The sequence below is a fragment of the Sciurus carolinensis genome, chromosome 7, assembly GCF_902686445.1.
Source record: "Sciurus carolinensis chromosome 7, mSciCar1.2, whole genome shotgun sequence".
Lineage (NCBI taxonomy): Eukaryota > Metazoa > Chordata > Mammalia > Rodentia > Sciuridae > Sciurus > Sciurus carolinensis.
The window spans coordinates 133,018,993-133,037,814 of NC_062219.1; the positions used below are offsets into that span (position 1 = coordinate 133,018,993).

Below are 18,822 nucleotides of genomic sequence, written 5' to 3' on the forward strand. Positions count from 1 at the left end.
TCTCATTTATGCATCTGTGACTATAACCTACTCTCTAATCCTCTCCAACAACACTTGGAATTAGACTTCAGGATCAAGAGAGAAAACTGAAAGAGATTAGAGTTCTGGGGCTTTCCAGCAGATATAGAAGATGCTGGATAATTCAGTCAGATTAATCCAGAGTCCTCTGAGGAGTTCTTTTCTTTGATAATAATTGCATCAGTTTGCAATAATATGCTATCTTTAATCATAAGATCTCAACACATTTCACAAACGCTAATTTAACCTCCCACTACTTTTGTGAAGTTTAGCATAATCATCCTTCATTTAGATGATGAGGAAACTGGATGATGTATAAAGTTGAAGATGTAGATAACTAAATGCGGAACTTTCAAATGCTGCTTTCTATCTTAACCTCTAATTATTCTGACCAAAGTATTTCCCCTTGTTTCCTTCAAATGAATAAACTAATATTATTGCAATGGATTACATAAATAACAGTAAATGAAAAAACCACATTCCTAACATATTCCCTCTAGCTAAAGTTGGGGTGCAAAATGTCACTCATCTGGAGAGTAGATACAGAAGAAATAGCGACTTACCATCAAGTCAAGGTTTAAAACAAATACATGCTTTACTTTGAAGTCTCTGATGTTGACCACAAAGGATGAGGGTTTCAGAAATAAAGTTCAACTGTCTGAAGAAATTATAAAGACGGAGAGAGGAAAATAAGAAAAAAATTGAATTCTTTAAAAAAAATGCCACCATGACGCAGAGAAAGAAAGAATATTTGAGGTAAGCAGCAAGGGGTTAAGTTTGGATTTCAACAGAAGTCTGTAATAGAACCCTATAAATATTATTCATCTGGGGAGGGCTGAAGAGAGAGTGGTGTGACATGTCCATCAATGAACAGGGATGTGAAGCAGACCTGTAAAGCTGTTTCTGTTGTAAAAATCTAGAAAGCCAAGGCCATCATTCTGTGTTTATCCAAAGGTGATCATTCCATAAACAGGGACTCCATAGAACCCAGTCACTGATTTGAGACTGATAAGTCAGAAGAACTGTGGTGGACCCACGGTGGTCACTCTCAACTGTTTTATGTTTTGCCAGATAAAGCTGAACAACAGGGGGTAAACACTAACTTTTTCATAAATATGTTAAATAAAACCACATTTAAAGCCGTTCCCTTAGCCACCGTTCTTCCTGTGGGATGGCATGCCCTAGTTCTCTAGTGGACTCCAGTGTGTTATCTTTTCACCTCCTTTCTGGGATCACTTGGTGGTTGCTCAGCACCACATGTGACAACTGGGCACAAGCCCTGGCCGCTCCCAGCGCCCACCATCCACCCACACTGGGATCCGGTGCTCAGGCTGTTTGTTCAGCGTCTCCTCCCTGTGGCTGCCTCCCACTGCCCTCCTTGCCAGCTGAAAGAGGAGACAATGCACTGGCATCAACAGCCATCCCACCTTTAGGACAAGTGGGAGGTGCTGATGCACCAAGATAATTCACCTCGCCAATAGAAAAACAGGTTTGGACCAGCGGAATTCCTACCCCCCAAACACTCACTCATGTATGCTACCTTTTACAGGTAGCCAATCTCTGAAAATGGATTCCCTCTCATCTCAATTTGGCAGCACAAACACTGGAAACTCAAAGGAAAATCAACAACTGTTTTGATCCAGAATTCTTTTTTCCCCTATTCATCTGACCTTATTTATTTCTTATTTATTTCTTCACATCTTCATTATAAGTTAACATTTTAAGCAAGAGAGCCATACTCAGTCAGGCCATTTCTCTTCTAGTGGGAAATCTAATATTAAAGAAAACTATACTTAAGGCACTTGTTTTAGAAAGTATGTTAAAAGCTTATTCCAAAGTTAAATTTTTTGCCAAAATGGGTGAAGACAGAGGAATCTATCACAAGTCTTACTAGAAAAATCTCTGTAAGTCTAATGTTCACTTCAGAAATTTTAAAAAGTTCTAAATAATTATCACTTATCTTACACAACCATATGCTGAAATTCTTTGCATTTTTTTAAAGAAGGAAAACACTGAAGACTCTAAGTGAAGAAAGGAAGTGATAACATGCCATTAAGTTTCAGGTAGACTTTGGCTCCACAGTAAAAATATTAGCTATAATAGTCATTTGCTGATTGATACATACTTCTCACATTTTTATTCAGAAGGTCTCAGAGACAGAATAGCAGAGGCATGTGTGAAATGGACAAGGCCTAAGGCACGAATAAGGGTCTCTAATACCACAGGATCCTCAGTTCCACAAATAAAGTCTTTGAATGGGCATAAGAAAGATGGTAGCTGCCCATGGGCTTATTCAAGGTTCAGAGATGGAGAAGACTCCATTTGGCAGGTGGACTTTCGTAGACAGAAGCAACCTATGATGCCTTCTACATATGCAATGTTATTGGTACAGCCCCCAAGACTTCAAAGATACCATCAGATTGTTCACAGTGCATACACAGCATGCTATGGATGCCAGAGGCACCGTGCTCTGGTGGGTCAAAAGGGTAGAGTTGGCTGCAATATCATCAACACTAGGTCTTCCCATAAAGGGGAACCAGGAATCAGCTCTGGTGCATTAAGCTTGTGTAAGATGATTGGGATAGATTAAAAAAAAAGCTGCATGGACAGAACAGGGAAAACAGAACCTGTGAAGCCAAAAGTCTCAGAAAAGATGAAGAAAGAAAAAGAAGGGAACATCAGCAAAATCACAAAGAGATAAGACATGGGGTAGAAAATGAAAGAACTAATGAAAAGGGATATAGAGAAAAAGGAATAGAAGTGGAATGAGAATTTTTAAGGGTCGGATGTACACAAGTAAGCTATGAATAAACTTTTAACATTCATCTTGCCATAGGATGTGAAGGAGAAAGAAAAAGAGGAAAATTATTATTTAATAATTTTCTGCTACTTAGGATTTAATTGCAGCTTAATACACTGGGTTGAGTAGTTTGGTTACCAGAGCTGGGTGGAAACCATGAGAATGATTCTCTGGTGATGTGTACACATGCTCATTCATTCCTCCTGCGCTGCTTGTGCCAGGTCCTACCTAAAGTCATCACATGTCATTCTTACCCTCAAGCTCCCAGGTAGGAATGAGACATCACACACAATGGGGCTAGTGCTTCAAAGAGCTCAGTGCTGACTCTGTCTAGGGGGGGCAGGAGTAGGTTTCACTGAGGGGTTGACATTTGTGCAGTGCCTTGAAACTGATCATTCATTTCTTCAACATGTCCACTGAGATCAGTGGGAAAACACTCACTGCTGTGTTCATGAAGGAAAAGCAAAGTAAAGGCTTGGAGAGTTAAGAATATTTACAAAAAAGTCTGAAAGTTGAGAAGAAAAGGTGTTGAGATTTAAACATTTTACATTAATAATGCAAGCTAGTCAGACATGTTCAAATTATCACTATACTTTCCATTATATCAAAATTCTGGTAAGGGAATATAGTGTTTTCTAATGTTTCAAAACTAAAGTTGATGCAGAAACAAATACATCTGATTAACTTGCCTTAGAGATAACTTGGCATATTTCCCAAAGTTCAAACAACTGATTTTAGATGATGACTTCACCCACATTTTCTCTGCTACCCTGTTTTTGAGAACTAATGTAAACACCTGAATTCAAAATACATAGTATCTTTCTAAGACCACCAAGAAAGACACTTTCACACAGAATTCATTTCATTCTCAACAAAATTTCCAGTAAGACAGGGAAACATTTCTTTAGGAACCTGAAGAACAAGTAAAAGAAATAAAAAGTATCTTTAGTTTGGTCTTCCTGCAAAGACTGTTAAGGGGACGTCCTTCCTGAATTTGGGTGCATCAGGGTCAGATGGTGATGGCAGGTATCAAAAGACAGGTTAGAGGCTGGGATGCAGCTCAGGGGCAGAGTGCTTCCCTAGCATATGCAGGGCCCTGGCTTTGGTCCCCTGCCTTGCAACAAATATGCAAACAGAAGACAGGTTGTGTTCTCTGAAAGAGGAGTGGCCTCAGGGATTTTAGGGGGATGCAAGGCTGGTTTTGATTCATGACAAGAAAGAAGAGGAAAAAGGCTGTTAAAAATAAAGGGGAGAGGGGCTGGGGAGATAGCTCAGTCGGTAGAGTGCTTGCCTTGTAAGCACAAGGCCCTGGGTTCGATCCCCAGCACCCAAAAAAATAAAAAAAAATTAAAAAATAAAGGGGAGAAAATACAAAAAAAGTGAAGAAAAAAACATAAAAATGAGGGGCTGGGGATATAGCTCAGTTGGTAGAATGCTTGCCTTGCAAGCACAAGGCCCTGGGTTCAATCCCTAGCACCACAAAAAAAAAAAAAAAAAAAGAAAAAAACATAAAAAATGAAAGGGGAGGAGCAGTCAAGTGGCTGCAGAGATGGACACAGTCAGAGAGGGGAGCCTGCACTGCAGGCCTCTGAGTAGAAGGCGGCACAGGCCCTGACTCAGAGAAGGTGTGTCCACCTCTCCCAGGGCTCCCCCCCAGAGTCCCAGCCTTAAGTCTCTGTACATGCCTTTGGTTCATTCTCACAGCACTTCCTGCTCAACTGGGAGCACCCTCCCTCTCCCTGCATGCCCCCAGACTCTTTTTCATTAGCACAATTCCTTCCCAAACTACTCTAAAACTCCCTTACATTAGGAAGTCAGTCTCATCCCTCCGCCTGGTATCTTCTCAGACTACAGCATGGCCTGTCTGAGTTAATTGTGCCAGTGGTATTTTTGAGTATGTACATTCTGAAGCTTTCAAAGGATGATGAGTAGGGTCTTCATTTCATTTCTCTCTTCAAAGTGATTAATAACAGTCTTCCTGAACAACAGAACACACTGTGGTCCAACGATGGTTCAAAGTGATTAATTTGATACTTTTTGCCAATAGAAAACCGTCAGTCCCTTGAGCCTCCAGTAGGAACACAGCTCTGTCAACACCTTGACTTTAGCCCAGTGGAACCCAATTCAGACTTCTAACCTTGAGAACTGCAAGATGATACATCTGGGTGGTTTTAAGCTGTTGAAGTTTAAAATTTGTGATAATTTGTTTGTGGTAATTTGTTATAAGCAATAGGAAACCAACACAGGTTTCAGGCTATGGAAGTGACATCTGGCTGGTTTGATGCAACAAATCCAAAGACCGACTTTTGTAGGAAGATTTCTTTTTTTACCAAAATTATTTTTTATTCCTTTAATCTTTGCATCTTCATTGTTAGCAGAGTTCCTGTTGTTTAACAAACATTTGGTTGGATAAAATAAAAGGAAAAAAATTGCCATTTGCTTATCTGAGTCACATTTTCCTGGGACAATCTGCATCTGTTTGGATATATGTATCTAAATAAAACCTTGCCTAAATTCTGGCCTACACAAGGCCAGGAACAGTATGATTTCATGTAAGCTTAGTGAAAACAGGACTCAGAGGGAGCGAGTTCCATGTCAGTGAGAGAATCCAACAGGTAATCTCATCAGGATATTCAGCTTCAGGACTTGGCATAGAAGGGGTACTCCTCCGGATAGAGACTGGTTGGTCATGACACAACAATTAAGAATATGAATTCTCCAGTTTCTACTGAAGTTGAGTGTGACTGCCATCTTTTCATCATTCAATCTGAAGGAAAAACCCTGAAAGTTCTCTACAATGCATGCTGGAGTCACAGACTAAGGGATCACCACCACATTCATCTGGATCTGGAACTGGGTTGGGGTGTGAGTGTGTGTGTGCACATGCACGTGCATATGCATGTGCTTTTGCAGCCATCTCCTTAATCTTGGGATCCTCCAGCAGTGGAGGGCCCTCTGGCTTGTCTATCCAGAGGCTATAGGCTATGACAGTGATGCTCTTGGTGTGGCAGCACTGGATCAGTTTCTCCTGGGTGGGTATGAGTAACACTTGATTTAAGTAGTCACTAGTTTATATTTCAGTCCAGGATTATTCAAGACCCTTTTTATCTGGAAGTGGTTGAAGTTGGAGACACCAAGGGCTTTCACCAATGCCTTACCTACCAGCTCCTCCATGATCTCTGAGCTTCCAAGAATGTTAATTTACTGATCCTTCCCAGCCTGAAATCCCTGTGGCCAGAGAATAAGACATATATTCAGACAGCCCAGTTTCAGATCCTGAAGGTCTTCCCACAGACTTTCTTTCTGAAGTTTCTCTAAAATAAGGTTTACTGCAAGGCTGGAATGTGGCTCAGTGGTAAGGCACTTACTTGCCTAGCATGTGTGAGGCCCTGAATTCAATCCCCAACACCTCCCCCCAAAAAGAGTATTAAAAAAAGATTTACTGCAACTTGCTAACAATAAAGAGGTCCTTCTGCTTTACCACCCACTCTTGGGTCTTCTCTTAGATGGCCTCTACACCTCATTCTCATTCTGATAGATGTAGGCACAGCCTATATGAAGATATCCTGCATCAGTGGCTGCCTTTACAGCTTCTTTGCATCCCCCCACCCCAGGGGGGAAACTCAAGGTGCCCAGTCCCACAGTGGGCATCCTGGCTCTGGTGCCGAGCTCCACAAAGGCCGGTCATGGGTGGTGCAAAAATAATAGAGAGCAGACAGATGTCTAAGCATAGGAAGATTTCGGAGGGAACAGTGAAAAGGATGGTTGGCAGATAAATACTAAAGCAGATGAACCAGGTGCAGTGGTGCATGCCTGTGACCCAATGACTCAGGAGGCTGAGGTAGGAGGATTGCAAGTTGGAGACCAGACTCAGCAATTTAGTGAGGCCCTAAGCAAGTGAGTGAGACCGGGTCTGAAGGTAAAAAACAAAAAGGGCTGGGAATGTAGTTCCATGGTAAAGCACTTCTGAGTTCAATCCCCAGTAAAAAAATAAATTAATCAATTAATAAATTAATGAAATAAATCAGATGATGGCTAAATGACTTCTCCTTGGTTGCTGCACTCAAGCCTGCTGGAGATACTGAAGTTCCAGAAGTAGTCATAGAACTTGCTGGATCTCAGGGCCTCTCACAACCCCTAGGAACATATAGTTTAGGCAGAATGAGAAGATGGAATCATCGATTCAACACATTTCTACCTTCCACCAAAACCATCATTTATATCACTGGATCAAGAAGTACAGGGCTGGCAGTTCTAAGAAGCAAATTATTGCCAGCATGAAGTTATCTAGGTGTAAAATGAAACAAATATTTAAATAAAAGAAAATCTCAGGAGTGAAAGAGCTCAAAGAAAATGTCTCTTGATAACTAATGAGTTCACAGGAGTAAATAATGATGATGATATGATGATAATTAATAATGAGGACAGTAATAAAAATGATAATATGCAGCACAAAGTAGCTTATACTTACATAAGCCCTTTCATCTTTAAGAATTTTAAAATGTTTTGCAACCTGACTTCTAGGACATATCAATTTGCAATTGGGTCTCTGTTTGCCTCTGGTCCTCAGTTTTACCTGGGATGAGATGATAATCATCTGCCAATTAATGGAAGCTCTTCCGTATTAGCCCTTAAATCCCAAAGGAGCCCAAAGGTAGAGAGTAATTATCCAGGGTGGGAGATAGTTTAGTCTGCCCAATGGCTTTGGGATGCAATCACTTAGTGTGCAAATTCTGTGAATTCTTAACCCACCTTTTCTTTCAAATGTGTTTCTCAGACATGGCTCCTGAAATTCAGATTTGCCTAGCTTTGAGAATAGCTCCCTGGGCATGCTCTTCTTTCCCCACCCAGACGTGCTTTTTGGGAGAATTCATCTTGGGGCTTCAACTCTTGCACATCTGGCCTTCATCCTGACCTCCTTTCTCTATGCCAGGCTTTCAGCTCCAACTGTCTCCTTGATATTGCTGTGTGGATGTCCCCAAGGCACTGTGAGAGTAACAGGGCTCCTCAACACCTCCCCCTGCAAATCCAGCCCTCTCCCTGATCTGGGTTTAGGTATCATGATCTCCCTGCCAATCGTCACTATCAGTCTTTGATCCTGGTGTCACCTTCAGTTCTGGATTTTCTACCACATGTGGCTGTCGAGTCTGACTCCTGATTCTGTGGTCTCCACTTCAGCAGGCCTCTGTTTTTCTCATCCCTGCCACCATGTTCCACTTCTCCTGGAGCTTCACAGCTGCCCCTCCATTTGGAGAGTTGCTCATCCATCTTTATATTTCTTGGTGTTGGGCTGGGACTAACGCCATGGTAGGAATTCAATAAACATCCCTTTTGACCTGAATCTCTAAGACTTCAATCATATATAATATGCTATCAAAATATGTACATTGATATGTGTCTGAGAAACTGAAGGTAAGTCAGAATGATATTTTATTTATTTATTCTGGTGGTGCTGGGAAATGAACCCAGGGCCTTGTGCATGCTAAGCAAGTGTTCTTCCACTGAGTCATATCCCCAGCCCTTTTTATTTTTGCAATAGGGTCTTGCTCAGTTGCTGAGGTCAGCCTCAAATTTGGGGTACTCCCGCTTCAGCCTTCAAGTAGCTGAGTTTAGAAGTGTGCTCCACCATGCCTCGCTTAGAAAGGTATTTAAATATACATGGTGAATGCTATAACTAAAGAATTCCTATAAGGAATGCTAAATATTGGAGAATTTTTTAGTATATATACATACTTGTGTTTTAGTTAGATATTCTCAAACCAGGCTTTCATGAAGCAGGGCACAAGAAGCAGGAAATGTGTGATTTATCCAAGTACTATGAAATGTCCAAATTGAATTTTGCTATTAAGGACAGTTCCTATCCCTGAACAACTGCTGAATGGAACCAGGTATTTACTAGTGGCCAAGTACATTATATATCATTGTTGAAGTTACTAATTCAGGAAGAAGACCATTGGCTGTAGATATGTCACTTGGGAGGTTTATGACAAAAGTAGTCAGATGGATTCTCAACTTTGCTAGTGGAAGTAACAGTGAATGAAGAAACCAGTCTGGCATGACCCAAGGGTGTGGGGAGTGAGGCAAGAGAAGGCATCTGGAGTGAGATAAAAGAAGAGCACAAAGGAGAGATACCTGCACTACATCTTAGTAGACTAGAATACTTGGTGTCTGGAAAGCAATTGCTTCCAAGGGAAGATTGTGCTAGCAAAAAAATTTTGATAAAGATCAAAAGGTAGAATAGAGTGAAGGAAGAAAACCACAGGCAGTATTCTTTATGAAATCTCCATGAATAGAGATTTTTGAATTACATTTATTTTAGAAAATACACATGACTTAATAGAACAATTGCTTTATAAAATAAAAAAAAAATTAAAGCTCAACAAATGGGGATTTTTAAAATTTCGGGGTATTGGTGAGTGTGAAAAGATATATGGAACTAGTGATCACAGTGATGAATGGATCACTCATATGCAATTCAATGACCAGGATGACCTACATCAGAGGGAGCTACGAAAGGAAGCTGAACTCTTCCTAAGGAAAGCAGTTGTGAATGCTAAAACACATTTCTTAGTTGAAAAAAGATTTTGGAAATTATAGTTTGTAGATGTCAGGAGGTCTATACTGTGCTTATAAATAAGGATGGTCAGTATCTGGAAAACTTTTTGGAAAAAAAAAAAAGGCAAAAATTCTATGGGAAACCACTACTGGTGCAAGTAAAGAACACATCTACCTTAAGAATACCAGATAATCTTAAGGATAAACACAAAAGCTATCTTTCAATAAGGGAAAGTACCTAGCTATGCTGATGGATTTTTGAGTCTTTAATGACAACATTCAAATCCAAGCCTGACCATAAGAAAACCTTCAAGAAAAGAAAAGGAGAAGCCGAGTACATTATAATCAGTACACATCACTATTTTATTAGGTATGAATGTTCTTGAGGGGGTACAGCAGCTGAAGAAGGATCACAGACTTCAGGAGGAATGTCTAATGCCCATGATAGTTCTGTTTGGGATCCTGTGAAGCATGGAGAACACACAGTGGAATATTTGAGAAGCAACTGAAGAGACTGAAACCTAAAGCTCTCTCAGTTAAGTCCAAGGAAGGAAAAGGGCAGGAAAGGCCAATGTGATTAAGGAAGGATATAAAGATTAGTACGAGGAGCCTAAGAGGGAGGCTTAAAATATATAAACAGTGATTTAGAGATACAAACTATTTATAAAATACCAGTAGTAAGAAATCTAGAGAATAATTACAAAAGAGGAAGCATTATGATCAGGCATTATAGACTGCATTCCACACCATTGTGGTTGAAGGTTGTAAAAGCAGAAGGTGCCAGGACATTAAAATTGCAAGGGACCTTTCAGAACGAATAGTCTAGCTTCTCCTTTAACAGGGCCAGGAGTGCCGGAAGAGTGGCGCTGGCCCTAATCTGCTCTCTGCATCCTCTGACCCCGGCTCCCACCAGTCAGAGCAAGGAACAAAGAAGAGCAGGAGTGGAGGGGAGGATGAGAGTCTTCGAGGTCAGAAGGATCAGAACGGGAGAGACGGAATGCCTCTATCAGAGCTGCAGCAGATAGAGTGGGGGATCTCATTTCCTGCTTCGGGAGGGCGAGTGTGTGGTGGTGAGAACAGCTATGGGAGGAAAACGGGACAAGTTTCAGGACAAAAGTCCAGACTCATGAACAGGTCCAAATACAGAGACACCCCCAAATACAGAGACTCCGCTAAGGGAAGCTCTAACTGGTATTTATACAAGTCCTCTGATGACAGATCAGATTCCTGAGGTCTGGAAAGTGTTACATATCATTATTCCAAACAGGGCTATGAGATAGAGCAAGCAATTACAGGCCATTTAACTTAACATCGTTTACGGAAAAATATTAGGAAAAGTTTGTGGGGGGACAGTGGGAGGGACAACTTGACAAGCATATGGTGATCTGATTGGAAACAGTCCACAGGTTTTCACTGGAGGAGGGGGGTCATTTGAACTCTCTTGCCAGACTTCTTTGAAGTTACTGCTTTCCTAGTTCTAGATTTTAATCCATAAGTTTTTCATTTTTTTGCTAATATCTATAAAGATTAGGAATAAATATAAAGTTTCTAGGTAAATAAAACACAAACCAAGCACAACTGAGAACACTGGAAAGACAACAGGGAGAAAAGTGAATTTTAAAGACAAATGGTATAGTAATGAAAAAAAGTTAGTAAATATCACCTAGTAGAGTTTAACCAAAATACATTCTGTAGAAAATAACTGATTTGGATCTGTGAATGTATCCACCACCCCAACTCCTAAAAGTGCGCTGTAGACAGAAAGGATTTTATTTATTTCAATGAGAAAAGTCATTTTTTTCCTTTTTAGTGAACCAATCATATGACGTGGTTAAAAATTTGGCACCCGAAGATGGATATTCCTTTAATCCTTCCTTTGGGTATTTTCCAAGTTAAAATTCTCAAAGAAAAAGAAGATATCTTTGTGGTTATTTTAAACTAAATAATAGGTCAGTACCAATTTTCTCATATTTTTATATTTATATATCATTGAATAGCTATTGAACCTTCAGAAAGATTCCAAAAGGATGAAAACCAAGACAGAACAAGTATATATTAATGCTTTCTGGAAGTCTCCATTAGTCTTTGTTATCTACTTTTAACTGGTTAACCTGCACAGTTCACTAATAATGTCCTATGTTTCCAAAGGTTCTGGACTCCAGGAACTGATATCACCTTTATATCTATGATTTCCTCAAGGGAAGGGGCCACATCTGCCTTGTTCAGAATTGTATTCCCAGAGTCTAGCACAGTGTATTCAGTGAGTGAATAAACAAATAGCAATAACAGAAACAATGTTGGGTATTTACTGTAGGCCAGACACTGTATAATTTACTCTGTTGAATCTCCAGCAATTATTTGAAAGAAGTTTTATTATTAACCCCACTTTTAACAATGAGGCATCAGAGGCACTGAGAAGTAACTTGCCTAAGGTTACACAGCGAGGCACAAACAGGTTTTGAATTCAGTAATCAGGTCCAATGGCCTAATTTAAGCACAATGTTACTACTTCTCCAGAAATGAATATATTCTGCACTAAATCTGTGCGATAAACATATGCATGCATAAATAACCATACACAAGGAAGGAGTATTTTTTGTTGCAATGCTAGGGATGGAATCTAGGGCCTCATGCATGTTAAGGCACTCCCAGGTCAAGGCACGAGTCTTAGGTGGTACAGAACTTAAGTATTAATATTGCCATCATCAAATACTGAAATTCATAGCCAATGGAAATTCAAAGTCTAATTTCTAAGATTAAACTATCTGTAGCAGCAAAACTCCTGAACATTTAAAGGAAACCCAAAGTTTCATAGGTTGAGTACCATAAAAAGGGGCTCCACTAAGTTCTAACTGGATGCTGGAGTTCCAGGTTCAGAAAAAAAACTTTTCATGTTGGAACAAGAGCAAGATTTAAGGGTTAGCAGTGGTTAAATCAATGAGGAAAAAAATTCTCAGCACATGCAGAGCTATCTCCTACATAGACTCATTGGTGGCCTCTTTTGGATAAGTATTTGACTTCACTGAACTGAGGGCCTTGATAAAGACTAGGCTAAAGCTTATTCAAAAAATAACATAAAGCTCTAATTCCTATTAATTTTGCTTTAAGATACTGTGTTCTGAGACCTGATGTTCTCACTATGTTTTACTGTTTTCAAATTTTCTTCTTGGTACTTTTTTTCTATCAGTCATTTCGGGAATCATTTGACTGCAAAAAGACTTAGCTTATGCTTTTTTTGTTTTATGTTTTTTTGATTTTTGGTCTGGGGATGGAACCCAGAGCCTTGAGCACATTTCTGTACTCTACCAATTAACTATACCCTTGGGCCTGATTTATGCTTTTAGCTTCGAGGGCCTCTATATGCTGAAGACCTTAAGCTATAGAGAACCAAACCTGATCAGGAGAACAAACATTCATAGAATCCCAGGAAGAATGAAAAGAAATCTCTGTCTTGTGCAGGATGGAATATTCTAGATGCCTTTAACTGATAGAACAGTCATCCCAGAGGCAACTCCACAGAAGATCATCATGTTGATCCAAGTTTTGGGAGATCTCGTTCTGAGGAATTTTAGCATCACTATACAAGAAAAGCATGCCCAGTGGAATACTAAGGTGAAGTGGAGTGAAAGAAATTAATGCAACCTAGAGGTTTAGGAAGATAAAACACAATTTAAGATCCAAAATCAGGTGGGAAAGAAAATCTCAGAGGAGAACTAAATGGGTAAAAAAAGTAAAAATAAAAAATCAGGCATATGAAATCAGACACCACTCTTATGTTCAAATAATGCTAGTGTCAACAGAGTTGCAGAACAGGTATGATGATAGCACTTGAATGAACAAAAGAAACGGGGGAAGGGCGCAGTGTTTGCAGCAGGAAAGGGGGATCCATGGGGATTCAAGAACAAGTCTTGTTAGTCTTAGGGTCCCTTTCCTGTTCAGCAAATTCTTTTGTTCAGTGTCCTTATCAATCCCACACCTTGCCTAAGTGAGAATGACAGACAAGCCATTCTTAATGACTTCCTAGCTTTTGAAACTATTTTGAGGTCAAGTGAGAGAAAGAGCCACATTTGAGCTGTTGTAAGCACTCAGGTTTCTATTGGTTTCGTTAATTTTCCACTCTGAGATGACCATTTTTGTTTTTGAGCAGAGAAATGAATTTGCACGTATGTTATCTACAATGTTCCAGAAAAATGATGCCCTTGTGGCACCTCATGGGGATAGGGGAAACAAACGGTAGTGCGGCTTGGGGCTCTAGACAGGCAGTCCGTGCTGTGTCAGCAGCAGTGTGACTGGTATCTTCCTCCCCCAGGGACAGGGCACATCCTCTCTAGGCACACCCACTCACCATTAGCACCAGGAACAATTGTTGGCTGTGTCAAAGCCCGGGCCACGCCCTGTGCCGGGACAATGCAGGACTGCACAGCCCTGCCTCTCCCCAGCACGGGCTGCTTCCTTTGCTTTTTCTCTCCTCCTGTGTGTACAAGAGTACGAACTACAGTTTTTTCTTCTATTTGAACCAACACATTTTAAAGGGTAGTTAATGACTACTTATTCACATTCAGCTTCTCTTTTCACTGGCAGTTTTTCTAATCTCTGAAAGGTTGTATAACCAGAAAGGAAATTGGTTCAAAACAGGGAAAAGGGGTTCAAAAGGATTCTATTTTCACAGTTAATGTGCACTTTGGCAACCGTCACCTTCAAATGCTGCCGTCTGAAGATGTGGCTTCCTGTTATCTTTGTATATTTCTACTATATTTAAGACCTTGAGTTTTGTCACCATAGTGAGAATGGACCACATTGAAATAATGCTGAGCTACATGTTTTCATAAATTTAGGAAAAGAAGATATGATGCACTAACAACATATACCATTGGCACAAATGATCTATGAGCTATTTCTTAATCCAGGGACTTCTGTACTTAGAAATTTATCCATCCATCAACCCATCAGTCAATATTTATTAAACACCTACCTTGTTACACTTTTTTTTTTAAGTCCCTATCCTCAAGGAATTCAGGGTTTGGTAAAGGAAGAAAGACATGAAAACATGTGATTGTAATAGGTACTAAAATAGAATCATGCACATCATACCATATGGATACATAGGAAAGGGGAGAAATTATAGTGGTAGTAGTAGAGTATTGGTCACAAAAGGAGACTTTAGTGTATGAGAGTCTATTTATGACTTAGGTGTGTGTGTATATGTCCTTGTATGGGTGTGTATGCATGTGAGTATATGTGTGCACATGTTTGAGGATGCCCAGGCACAGCTGGAGCATCAGATGATCCTCCAGAACCCGTAGGCCCTGAAGGTCCAGGGCACCTGACTTATGAAGTCAGTATTAGAGATCAACCATCAGAACAGACTAATGTGATGAGATGTGCCCATGCTATCAGTCTCTGTTTCTAAAATCAACATTGCCTTGGGTGTGTCTTCCTTAATAGAGCAATGGATTTTGTGGTGGTAATGGTATCACAAATTTAATTCACCGTGTTCTGGTTTGGTAAATGCCTGCTCAAAGACAGCTTTGAAAGTTGTCAGCAGGCCTTCCATGAGAGCATTCTCCCAGGCAGTGGCCAACTGTGGCCACACACTGGGTGACGAGGGAGACCTTACCACTTCAGTTGGTCTGTAGTATTTGAGATCCACAGTCACGTGAACTTTGCCGGTCTCTTTACATCTTCCCACTTCATTTTCATTCTTTCCTTCCCACCTGTAAAGAAGATAAACACTTAATCAGCTCCTAATTGCTTGGGAGCATCTGGCCGCACTGCAAAGCTTGGGATGGCTGCTTTCTCCCTGCAGGAAGGGAGAAGCTCATTAACTGCAGGAGGACAGGCCCACCTAACACTGTCATTAGAGCAACAGGGCTTTGTCAAGCTTTTCTAGATCTACTTTGAAAGGGAAGTTCCCCACCCCTTTAAAAAATACGACAAATTCAGAAGTAAGGCTGTAGAAATGAACAGATTGGTTAATAAAAGAAACTTGGTAACTTTCAGGGATTTCAAACATATTGCTCTTTTTGAAACCACTCTTGATAAAGGCAGTTATTTTGAATTAATGTCTTTTGACCCCCTCCTTTTATTTTCCCCTTCCTTTTGTACTTTTGGGATATTTAGGGTCAATTCAATGCATTTCATTTGGGGATACGTTCCATATCCTAAATGATGATTCAATTCATCCCCATATTATGTACAAGTGCCCCTGCCCTCCTCAGTCACAGTGGGCCTTGTTAGTAAATCTCTGATGATTAAACCACTAAAAAGGTGCACAACTAATTGCTTGTTCCCTGCTAAGTGAGGGCACATTAGCATCTTCCTACCATGCGCTCCTCTGACTTGACTGGAAGTCCTGTTTCCTTCCCTAAACACCCAAAGTTGACAATAGTACGGACCCTCATGATTCCTCAAGTGCACTTTTTCCTGGGACACGCTCACACGCTTCAAGACCAGTTTCTCACTGAAATCTACTTCTCTGTCTTATTTTCTCATTTGTTATAAACAATATCACTAGCTTAATGTTGACTATGGATGTCTATAATCTGCCATCCACAATAGAATATAGTTGAATTTTTTTAGCAAGGAAAGAAATGTAAACGTATGATATGTTTGATGTCAGTGCTCATCCTTAGAATGAGTTTGATTTATCAGCTGGAGATAAATTCTGTGAACACAGAACAAGCCTGTGTGTTCCCTGGACCAGTCACAGTGGGATTAAAGGAAAGAACAGAACATTAAGTTAGTCATTTGACTATGAAAGTCCCAGGTACCATTTAAGATGAGCATCAATATTATATATATATTTATATGTTTATACATATATAGGTTTATATATATATATATATTTGTTTCTAACAGAAGCTCAAAAGGTTATAATGAGCAATAATAAGATATCAACATGAAAGTACTTTATAAACTAGAAAGTTCCAAGGAGGGTTAAATTTTAAAATAGGCTGTATACTCAAGATACAAACTGATCTCACAAGCTTTATTATTTTTTTATGATGCTGGGGATTGAACCCACTGGCACTCTTAATACTGAGCAACATTCCCAGTCCTTTTTTTTTTTTTAATAATTTTGAAACAAGGTCTTGCAAAGTTGCACAGCTGGACTTGAACTTTCAATCTTCCTGCCTTAGCCTCCTTAGTCACTGGGATTACAGGTGTGTACCTCTGTGCCAGGCACAAACATTCTTTTTGATCAATTATCTGAATATGCTGTCCAATCACCTATTGATAACAAAGGGAAATATTTGACTATTGGAGGAATATTCAGTTTATCAATGCACCAACTCTGTCAAAGAAATCAAGGCAAATATGAAAAAGTCTCATAACAATGAGAGAATTACCACAATATATTGAACAATATATATAAACAACAATTTTCCAATGACTTTCATATTAATGCAAAAGAGAGTGTTTGATATTATACTTATTTGGTTTAACTCCTTAATGTTGAGTAGATCAATCTGACAAGTTATATAGAGCTGAGAGTTGCAAAGCAAGGGAAAGATAGGATCAGAGCTAAATTTTTGGAACCGATGTGGATGTTCTGGAGTATAGAAATTGAAAATGTTTTGTAATGTGATAGCCTAGAATAATGATAACCTCATAATTTCTTATGGATAAAGATTTAAGGAGGATAACTGGTTAAGTCATTATTCTTTTAAAAAATGCATTTTATTATAAAGTTAATCAGTTAATTGTGAACTTTTCTTTGATTAGGCTTTCAGTAAATGAAAGGATATTTGTATTTCACAGGCAGGTATTCACTTCGCTTTTTTAAAAAAAAATCTTCATAGTTGTTGACGGAACTTTATTTATATGTGGTGCTGAGAATTGAACACAGTGCCTCACACATGCTAGGCAAGCCCTCCACCACTAAGCTACAACCCCAGCCCATTTCACTTCACTTTTATCTACATTTCATACTTTACAAACAGACATAAGCTCCACAGTTATTTTCATGACAGTAGCACCATCTAAGCCAAAGGATTAGTGCAACGCTGTTTATAATTTTGTGATTTTTTTTCATGTGTGGCTAGGGATTTAGTCTATGCCACTCTAAACATATTTCAATATGCCCTTTGTATTGAAAATAATCTCACATGTCATGAACTTGAGAAATGGCAATTCAGATCTATTTATAATTCTTTTTTTTTTCTGAAATTGCACACAAACACACACATATTTAATTGATAAAGCCACAGACTTGGAGTAATTTCCATGATTTAAGAAGGCACATGTGGGTCAGGAAAGGAATAAGGCCAAGCCAGTGGGGTCTTTGGACCATAGGTCTACAAACCTATTCATACAGAGACAGGCAGTATGGATCACATACAGTCTCTTTCTCATCTTTCTTCTTTTGGTTCCTTTCCCCTTCTCTCCTCCTCCTCTTTTTCATCTTAATTTTTTATAGAGCCACCCTTTAAAACTGCAAAACCCATCCTTACCTCGAGGCTAGTGGCAAGCCCTCAGCAGGGCTTTGGCTTGTAGGCCAGAGTTGCCTCCCTGTGTTAGCTGATGCGGTTAATGGTACCTCCTCACCCTGGACTAAGGGAAAGCATTTAATTCCTGTTTATATCAATAGGCTGCATGGTGGGACCACTTGATTTTTAGTGTCTACTACTGATCCTCTTTGACTGCTTTGCTAGTCACAGCAAACATTTGGGATTTGTAACACTAGTTGAGGTGAGAAAGGCTGAAGGAAGGAGACCCCCCTCTTAGGGGCTTATTACATACAACCTGAAAGCCAGAGTTAGGTTTAATGTTACTCTGGCACTTAGTGACAATTTTTGTCACCATCTGACCACTGTCTGTTGGGCTTCCATCTTGCAAATACCCGTCTACAGTCAAGAGAGTCTCCAAAGGCACTTAGAGGGCATTGCCTTCTACAATTAATATCACTATCCTGAATAATCAAACGGAACTAAGAAATGGCTCAAAGCAGAACTGGATTGGCAAAAACCATTTATAATTTGCACCGGGTCTGCAAGAGGGCAGTAAGCAAAAGTTTGGGCCAAGGGCCAAAAAACATTCAGTTACAACAATACACGAAACATTTGTATTAACAAGCAAAAGGTAACAGCTAACTTGTCCTAACAAGTAATGTCATTATGACTCGAAGAAGAGCTGTAGTGTCAATGAAATGACAGTGTCTTGACAGAGAATAGAGAATTGAGCTAATTAATTGGAATTACTACCCATTAATTTGGATCAGCAACTTACTAGGAAAGAATTCTGTATAATTCAACTTTTAAAAGAAACCATTGACTTCTAATAAGTGTTAAATAGCAACAGAAAACGTTGCAGAATAACAAAATCATGCCCAATAAGGCAAGATGAGGTCCTATTAAAAATCAACTCAACTGTGGGTCCTTAAAGGAACAATAAAGGCAAAATCAGTCAGGTAAGTTGGACCTGCAGGGGAGGGAGCAATGCACTGCTCA

General features: G+C 39.7%; 1 protein-coding gene and 1 pseudogene across 3 annotated transcripts in view; both read right to left on the reverse strand.

Annotated features, from left to right (window-relative positions):
* LOC124988454 (aldo-keto reductase family 1 member B10-like) overlaps positions 1-6,502 on the reverse strand; it is an 89,881-nt pseudogene extending 83,379 nt beyond the window's left edge.
* Gmds (GDP-mannose 4,6-dehydratase) overlaps positions 1-18,822 on the reverse strand; it is a 604,350-nt gene that overhangs the window by 84,537 nt on the left and 500,991 nt on the right. For all 3 annotated transcript variants that reach the window (XM_047558608.1, XM_047558605.1, XM_047558607.1), the window contains one exon: positions 14,991-15,087. In XM_047558608.1, the coding sequence (XP_047414564.1) occupies positions 14,991-15,087 (97 nt within the window). The remainder of the gene's footprint in view (positions 1-14,990; positions 15,088-18,822) is intronic.